The sequence below is a fragment of the Cebidichthys violaceus genome, unplaced genomic scaffold (genome assembly GCF_023349555.1).
Source record: "Cebidichthys violaceus isolate CVI_PGR_0920_01 unplaced genomic scaffold, fCebVio1.0.p SCAF_15, whole genome shotgun sequence".
In the NCBI taxonomy this organism is placed as follows: Eukaryota; Metazoa; Chordata; class Actinopteri; order Perciformes; family Stichaeidae; genus Cebidichthys; species Cebidichthys violaceus.
The window spans coordinates 7,858,137-7,866,871 of record NW_027176318.1 but is presented as its reverse complement, the minus strand read 5'-3'; the positions used below and the strand labels follow the sequence as shown (position 1 = coordinate 7,866,871).

Genomic DNA, 8,735 nt, shown 5'->3' with positions numbered 1-8,735 from the left:
TATTGATTTTGCTCATTCAAAGAAATGTCCTCATTATGTAAGCAGTTTGAAAATGAAGCAGGGGAGCTGTTCAAATTATTTAAATGATACTACTGCCTCCAAGGGTTATAGGTAGGGTCCTCGGAGCAGTTAAAATGCACTCAAACGACCACCAAGGCACAGTGTGACTGCCGGTCATACATGTAAATTCATGAGAGGCAGCGTTGAGATGCAACCCAGAGTGTTTGTGTGTGTTTGGGGGAGGGGGACATGTCCCTGTTTAAGTGGTGTCCCCCTCCTCCCATCTTTTGGTCAGGAATGATCAGGAAGGATGGTGAGGGAGTGCAGGCATGCGTAGGCAGCTGATAAAGAGATAGTGGAAGCAGCAGGAGGCTGATGGCTGCTGGACTGTTGATGTAAATCAACTGGCATTGTGTGCATGTTTGTGTGCTAGAAACTCAGATGCCATGGAAGGTGGATCAAAGATAGTTTTCCTTCTTTATAGATCACAATTCCTGTGGTAAAACAATCTATCATACTCAGAGGATTTGAGACTCACCCCCTGCTGCCTGGGACAATCTCCATCTTCATCCACTGATAGTCAGCTTTAGGTTATGGGGATTTGTACTCATTATGGGAGACTCTGTGTGAGAGAAAACAAGCATGAATCGAGAGAAAGTCCTTATTCGTGGAATTAAATATCCACAGTTAATATCTGTGAAACCGAATGGCACAGCAACCACATAATATACTGTTGGTATCATTCGAATAGCATTTCATTAGTAAGGTTCTGCTTCACCAATCGAGTCATAGAGCATCCGATGGCTTTTAAAGGACATGAAAACAGGGAAATTAGGGTGCAGCTATTAGCCTAGTAGTAATGGTGGTAGTAGTAGTAGTAGTAGTAGTAGTAAATATGTATAAGTAATTACAAATCTTCTGCAAGAAAGAGAAAATATACAATTGAAACATTTTGAATTTCTGTGGAAGACGGAACATGTTTTTTTAAACATGCAGTTATACCTCAAATCAATGTGTCTTGATACTTCTATTTCACTACATTTCAGAGGGAAAGCCAATAGCTTTAGCTAAATAAATGTAATGTAAATACTGAACCTTTTACACCACTACAGTTGACCGATGGAGTCACTAGTTAATTGACAAAAAAGTATTTTGATTTAGAATTGTTTCTGCATTATTTCCTTTCACATACTTAATATACATTTAACTCAAATTACTTTGATTATTGGTACATTGTAGTATTTTACAAGACACCAAAATGACAATGGAGCCAAGATAAGGATTGATGCTATTCAGTTTTGTTTTTTTAAATTATATTTATTTCTTGTACAATTGAAACTATTGTATTTACCAAAGGGAAAGACGCCACCCTGATTGCAAAGAACTATATGGGTTTTAATTGATGGAGCTACTTTAGGCCAGGTCAGTATTCTTGATGTCACAGCATAGGTTCTCATGTAAAAAAGGGTCAAATTCTAAACTGCCACCAATAGTACAACAAAGAGGGACTATGATTTTGCACTGAACCCAGAAATCTTGGACTTTCACCAATCAATAGATTTATGGTAACACTAAGACAGCTGTTAGTCGAGTTGTAGTTGTGCAGAACTTCTACCGTCCAGCTTTAAAGACACAGAAGGTTGAGTAAATAAACCAACCAGGACTAAACAGCCATCTGAACAAACTAAAACAGAGTAACATAGAAATGATACATTTATAAAGTGGAATCCAACATTTACAAATGCACACTATAAAAAGGAAAGTTCTGCGGTTTTAGTTGACTCATTGCCATATACAATACTGAGCAGCCCATTTAAAATAAACATTTTATTTCATACCCTGTTCAACTCCATAAGCTTCTTTTGATACTTAATCTTCTGAGCTGTTTTTGTACAAGACCACAGGAAAATGGCAAAAAAAATCTCACAAAACTTTCACCTGACAAGGTATAGGCAGACATGTAAAAACAATTTCCTTTGGAAGACGATAATAATGACATCAAATAGTGCAAAAAACCGGCAGTGCAAAGTCCACAAGAAACTTGTGTTAGCCCATTTAAAACTTGAGGTAGATACTGGTGGTAGTATAGTGGTTGATTGTCTCCAGTGTCCCGACAACATGAAGCGTTTTGTAATGTAAAAAAAACAGTCAAACACTGAGATAAAAGACACTTATAGGGCTAAGATACAATATCACTATTTATCATGTTAATCGGCTGTTGAAGCTGCAAAGGACCAATGCAGACAGTCCAGACTTACTGAAATTTAGGACAGGAACAACATTACGGTAAACGGCTGGTCCTGTATATTTAACCATCTGAACCAAACAAACTAAAACTCACAAATAACACAAGTGTGTGTACACATTGATCTGTGCACACAGACACACCCAAAGTGGGGAACAAATGTCAATACATTCGTTATTCACCTAACAATTCTATATTCTGTTTAAATTGCAGGATACACCGTAAAGAAAGATATTGCATTTGATACTTTGTAGTCACATTTAGTGTATGTACCATCAACCATCCAGCACAATGCTGTTATTTTTTCACAAGACTGTATAATTCAAGATTGAATCCAGCAATACATTCAGCCGTCACAGTAGGAAGACAAAAGCAAATTCATGCCAATATATATAAAACAGTGCAAACACGATTGACAGTGCAAAGAACCAGCAGTGATACACACTGCATTTCTCTGAAAGCCTGAGGTAGATGTTATGTAGCCGTTTGTGTCAACACTTCTTGAGCTGGAGGTAGTGAAACTCGATTTAGCAGAATCTGCAGCAGAAATTTGCTTCTTTTGTGGATCTTGATTACACCTCCCGTCCTGCATCATAGTGGAATTTGAGTGACCCTATGGCTCAGTATGAGGAAACAAGTCAGTATTTCACAGTCAGTCAGTACTGAGGATACCTGTTTAGGGGAGGGCCATTCGGTAGTGTGTACTGACTGGGTGGTTGATGATGTGGCTGAGAGTTATGATTGTTTGGTACCAACACATCAAACACACTTTTATTCGGAGGCACAGATTGCAACATGTTGTCCAGGTCCATGATGAGGGGAGGGGCTTGGACAGAAACTCGTCCACTGGGGAGTATGGGCCAATAGGCATGCCCTAAGAAGTGGCCAGGTGCTACAGGAGAGCTACCGTAGCCGTAAAGGGGAAGTCCGCCATGCAACGGCATTAGAGGACCTCCGTTAAACCGCATGCTGGGTGGGGCAACAGCATTGGGGGGTGCATACTTGGCGTAGGAGGTAGGGAGCTCCCATGGAGGTGCAACTGTCTCCCGTCGGGCTGACTTGTGCAGAGGCTGTCTATAGTCCTCACAACCGTCCGACCCAGCTTCCCCATCAAGACGAACACGCTTCCCAGACAGGGAAGTGCCTTTCCACTCCTCATCAGATGAGGTGGAGGCTGGGCTGGCAGAGCTGGCGGAGGCACTACGAGCAGAGGAGGCGTAGCGAGGTCGAGGAGGTGGTGAAAACCGAGGGCGCTCCACCTTGCCCCAGCAGTCCCTGGTAGACGCATCCACATCCCCAGGGGCACTAGGTGGTCGCAGACTGTGTAGCAGAGAGTCGATGGCGAAGGAGGAGTCCAGCTTGGGTCGGAACAAGTCCTCCTGTGGTGGGGAGGGGTTTTTTGAGCACATGGGAGGTAGGGGGGGGATGGGGGCAAGTGGTGGCTCCGATTCTGGCTGGTGTCCCTGCAAGATATAAGGGGCCAGATCCTGGGCAAAGATTGTCTCATCCTGGCGCGAAACAGCTGTGTTTTGCCTTTTGAGGAGCTCCAGAGGAACGAGGCTCAACTCCACTGCCCAGAAGTTGCCTTTGCCCTGAGGCTTCGCTGGGTCCTTCAGCACCTACAGGTTGAGGGAGGGTGGAGAGTTGGATGAGCACTTAGTCTGGCAACCTAGTCAGGCAGGACTGCCAGTTTCACTGTTAACCATCACAATAACAGTGGATAAAATCTTAAGACTGGTTTGAAGGTGCAATCTAAAGCCCTCAGAGCGTATTTCTACAAACAAAGCTCGGGATAGTGCAATGCAAATGTTATGCCTGTATTTTGTGAACTCCCTGTCAATCAAGCCCATTGACAAAACTAAATAGGGATCTAAACATGGAACTGTTTAACAGTTTTAACATACCTTCAGAAAACAGTCATAAGAGGAGAGGTTGTGTCTCACAGAATCCCGCCAGCCCTTGTAGTTTCCTTTGAAGAATGGGAAGAGAGTACTGATTTCCTTGAGGATCTAGAAATAAAACAGAAATGTCAGTCTGGCTGTCTGAAGAAGATGCTCGTCTTCACTGTATTTCAGTTTTGGTATGCTATGCAGTGACTGAGGCAAATGCTATCTAAATACACACTGATGAGATGACTGATAACAGCGTTAGAGTAACTGAGTACACACGTGCAGAAATGAACAACAACCAAACATGCTGTACCTTTCACTTGAAAGTAATTAATTCAAAATAAGACAAGTTGATAATTGATGTAGAAATTAAAGTTTTAAATTAAATTGTATGGGCAGTACTTTTGTAGTGTTTCAACTGAAACAGGATTTTACCATGCACTGTATATCACCATGTTATCACTTTCCTGATACAGATTAGTGTCTGGTTTCACTGCAGTCTAACCTTATCAAAGCAAAGCAAGAATGGTAGGGGCTTTAGTCACTCAAGTGTCACCAAGAGGCTGCTGTTTTGTGTCACTTTATGAACTGTAAATAATCTGTCAGTGTGATATTGATATATCAGAAAAGTGTCTGGAACCATCTGATCCTAAATACTGTCCTTATAGAGATATACTATAGAGTATTTCATTTGAGATTCATTTCAATAAAATACTGCGGAAATAAAAAATTAACAATAAGCACCGTGCGTAAAACACAAACTCCCCACCTTCATCCACTGGCTGATAGTCAGCTTTAGGTTATGGGGATTTGTACTCTCATTATGGGAGAATGTGAGACTGGGAGAGAAAACAAGCATGAATCAAGAGAAACTATACCCAAATTGTCTATTGCACTGGGCACTCAAACAGATATGTATGCGATTTAAATGTATTCTTACCTCGGATAACGTCAGTTTCTTCTCTGGGGACCTTTGGATGACCATAGCAATCATGGCGAGGTACGAGTACGGTGGTTTTGGATACCGCTGATAGTTCTTTTTCTTCCCACCGCTGGTGCTACTCTTCTCCCGTTCGCTGTTCCACGAGTCCCGGGTAATAGTTTCCTGCGTGAAGTGGGCATCTTGAGGACTCTGGTATGGTGAGCCCAGTGGTACGACTGTATCCATGAATGCCGTGGCACCGGTGAGATGTTCGTGGCCCGCTGTGGGTTTCTCCATGCGCGACAGCTGCTGGGGAACCATCTGAGCCAGGTGTTGAGGCCAATGTTGGGCTGTGGGGCTCCGCGCTACACCGCTGGCAGGAAAACTGTGCTGCACATTTCTGTGGAAGTCAAGGTGATGGCCGTGATGTTCTCCCAGGTGGGACGGAGCGGGTGGTGCCAAGAGGGTCTGCTCCGGCCAGTGCTTTGTCATGCTGATCAGCCGGAGGGGAAGATCGGCCCGCACGTTTGGACAGGAGCACGGAGAGGGGGAGGGAGGTCAAAGAGTCTGTCCTTAACTTCTGGCAGACTGCTGGCTCCAGGCTGGCTCTATTTGAAGAGCAAACAATTAACAGTTTCATGTAAATCCCGCTGCGTAATCGAGGGGGGAATGACGCGTTATCTGAGAGCAGAATGACTGATCGCCGCGGGGGGCTGGGGAGGGTCTGTGTACGAGGAGGGGCGAGAGAAAGACAGTAAACCTGTAAATAACCCTTATGATAATATCAACATGCCACTTACAACGCAGAGATTCCGAGTTTGCTTTGGATTCATTCCTTAGAAGATTTACGCACTAGGGCCTAAAGTATGAAGTGCGTATTTGGTTTAGGCAATACACTTAAAACAAAATTATTTTGAAACATTCCAGAGACAACAGCAATATCTTCATCTCACTGTCCTCATCTGACCCGTAGTCCATGTTATACAGGCGATTTCAAATCATAAAGACTTTTCTATCGAGAGTGAGTGACACTTGGGCGCAGAGGGGACAAGTACAACCTGGTGGGGGATGGGAAAGAGAATTTCGATTGAAGCTTACATGCAATCAACAATTTTTGTTGAGCAATATACAAAAAGAATGGCTAATATACAAACGTCAAAACATTCATGAAATCATTTAAAATTCATTCATTTCAACAGGCTACATCAAATTAATGTCAATATTTAAGTCAGTTGAAGACCTTTTAAATTGTGAGGAACACATTAAAAGTGGCTAAATTGCATTGCAGGCTGTTATAGACACAAATTAGCCTTAATCCAGAGAGCAAGTCATGCACATGTAAACTCCACAAAAATGCTTTTCTGTTTTGAAGAAAATGTACGAATTGTAATTGGTCAGATGACGAGCCAGAATAAATTATTTGGAGACATGATGGTGGTGCTCTGATAGCGCGCAACATTCGAGGAGTGTTTTGCGCACAGTGGGGTCTCCCTGTGACGATGCAAGATGCCATTCGGTGTTGAAAGACTAAGTTTCGGGAATGCATGTCTTTTGTTCATGTTAACGTAGTGCTAATGTGCAAAAGCTTTCTTCCCAGCAAGACAGTGAAAACAAGTTGGATTAGGAGGACCCCCGTTGGCAAACTGGAGACGGTTCCTGCCCAAAAGAGCTGCTTAGCATGTGAGGAAATACGGGGGCCATTCAACACCATTTGTGGGTTTTCTGGCGCTTACAAGCTGTTAAGTGTCGTTGTTGGGTAGGACGTTCACACCTTAAACAGGAGCAATCGTGTTCCCCTGAATTGTTGCATGAAGATGTCTCTGAAATAAAAACTGCTTCACTCAATCCAAGAATCAACAAATACAGTACAGTATTCAGTATATCGTGTTACGCATCAGTAACTCTGACTTTAAGCTGTGGGTTCAATTATTCGGTGTCAATGATTTATACATTACATCTGACAAGATGATGCAAGGCGACTCTTGAATCAGATGAACGTGCCACCCAGATTTGTCACCAGAAAGACGGAAACAAAAGAATTGTAAACAAGTCGATTTTCACATTGAAAGACTTTTCTAACTGGTATCGCACAACTTAACTGTGCTTCCAAGTCCATAATTAAGTGTCAATTAACCTGTATTTTGTGCGTGGCCAGCCAGAATGTAATCACCTAAAATGAAAATGACACCAAATAGCACCTGACTACTCCATAACGTAGCTTTCCAATTCACAGGGTAAATGGAGTAGATCCCTGTATATGGGGTGACTGCAGAAATAAAGACTATCTGATTTTAGTTGTCTTGCATGGCAGCATTGTTTTCATAAATAATTGCCCTGTGTGTAAAACTTACCATGTAGATTTGCAGCTTTTGTAATTTTTGCAAGAAAACACAAAATGTTTGAACCTGTTAATCAGGTCAGATGGCTTCTCTCAAACCTCCTTCACCTGGTGCAATTTGCATCAGTGATTTTCCTCTCTGGTTGCCACACACTCTGTTGCATAGCCAGAAAGTTTGTCCCCCTCTAGTGGTTTCACCAACATTCAGTGTGAAGCTTGAATTGCATAACAAATCACTCAGGTAGTCTGTTCTGTTCAGAAAGTGGATTTGACGGAGAATTTTCTTTTTCTTTTTTAGTGAACTGGACAGTTGAACATGTACAGGCAAACCTCATACACACTGTCTGGACCCAATGTAAATGCCTGATTTAAATACAAACTGTCAAGCTGTCTCTTCCTGTCTACTAGAGTGGCAGTTAATAGGTTGCGCCTGGATTAGTGAGCCACGCATGAGAAGAATGGGAAACCATATGAATAGGATAGCATCCAAGACAAGGCTGTTCACATCGGCTGATTGTGTCTGGACAAATCCCTCCTAAGCTGCCGTGGGATGCGTCCTGAAACTGAGATGGAGAGGAGGAATGAAGTTTAGCTATTTGTGAAAGAGACCGAGAAAGCGAGAGGAAGTCTTCATTGTGTTGTCACAGCTTCATTACTTCAAGAGTCTTATTTTCCCTCTGTTTTTCTATTATTTTGTTATATGGACAGAGGCCTCCAGTAATGTGCAGGTTAACAAAGTATAATATACTCCAAAAAACTTAAAAACCTGCATCAAAGTTTCTTGATCTTTTCTCTCTTGCAACACATTTCTTGTAAAAGTTTCAGGTACCTGGCTGAAGTGTCTGCATCTTCCACAATGTCTTTTGAGATTCCATTTACCTCCATTCTGTTGCAATGGAATGCAGACATCTCAAAGATGGATAACTTAAAAAATTGGTCAAGACAACCAATTTATTAAAGCTGACCGTAAACAAGTTTTTTTTGGTAACTGGTAAATGGTAACATTTGATGCAAATGTTCGTATATTTTAAACATTGTAAAAGTACTGCATTGTATATTATCCTGAGGACCAGAGATGTGACAGTAGCTAATGCTCCCATGTTGGTTGGCCAGTTCAGGGTTGGCAGGGTCATGGGGTCATCAGCAGGGTCATGTCAAGGTATTAGCAGCATGATTCTGATGCCAGATAATCCAACTACTTCAAAATTGTACCACTGTAAGGTTGGTTGTCTGTGTTCAATTTATATTTAATTATAGGGATTTTACAGGAGTACGTGTTCAGACAGTTTATTGTGAAAAGGCTGAAGAGCATTCATGTTTGTCAAACCAGAGATACAGCAT

The 8,735-nt window shown here is 42.2% G+C and overlaps 1 protein-coding gene across 1 annotated transcript; it reads right to left on the bottom strand.

Annotated features, from left to right (window-relative positions):
- Positions 1-2,901: 2,901 nt before the first annotated feature.
- Positions 2,902-5,548, bottom strand: foxh1 (forkhead box H1). Its single transcript, XM_068709490.1, has 3 exons — positions 5,075-5,548; positions 4,150-4,254; positions 2,902-3,864 (listed from the first exon to the last, which is right to left on the bottom strand). Exons 1-3 carry the CDS (start codon positions 5,546-5,548, stop codon positions 2,902-2,904), a joined length of 1,542 nt encoding a protein of 513 aa, XP_068565591.1.
- Between the last annotated feature and the right edge of the window lie 3,187 nt (positions 5,549-8,735).

What these genes read in the sequence shown, in the direction of transcription:
- foxh1 (XM_068709490.1), bottom strand. Translation starts at nt 5,548, where the DNA reads ATGACAAAGCACTGGCCGGAGCAGACCCTCTTGGCACCACCCGCTCCG. An exon ending in AGAAACTGACGTTATCCGAG is followed by an intron (nt 4,255 to 5,074) that starts GTAAGAATACAT and finishes TTTTATTTCTAG; the next exon opens with ATCCTCAAGGAAATCAGTAC. An exon ending in CTTATGACTGTTTTCTGAAG is followed by an intron (nt 3,865 to 4,149) that starts GTATGTTAAAAC and finishes CTCAACCTGTAG; the next exon opens with GTGCTGAAGGACCCAGCGAA.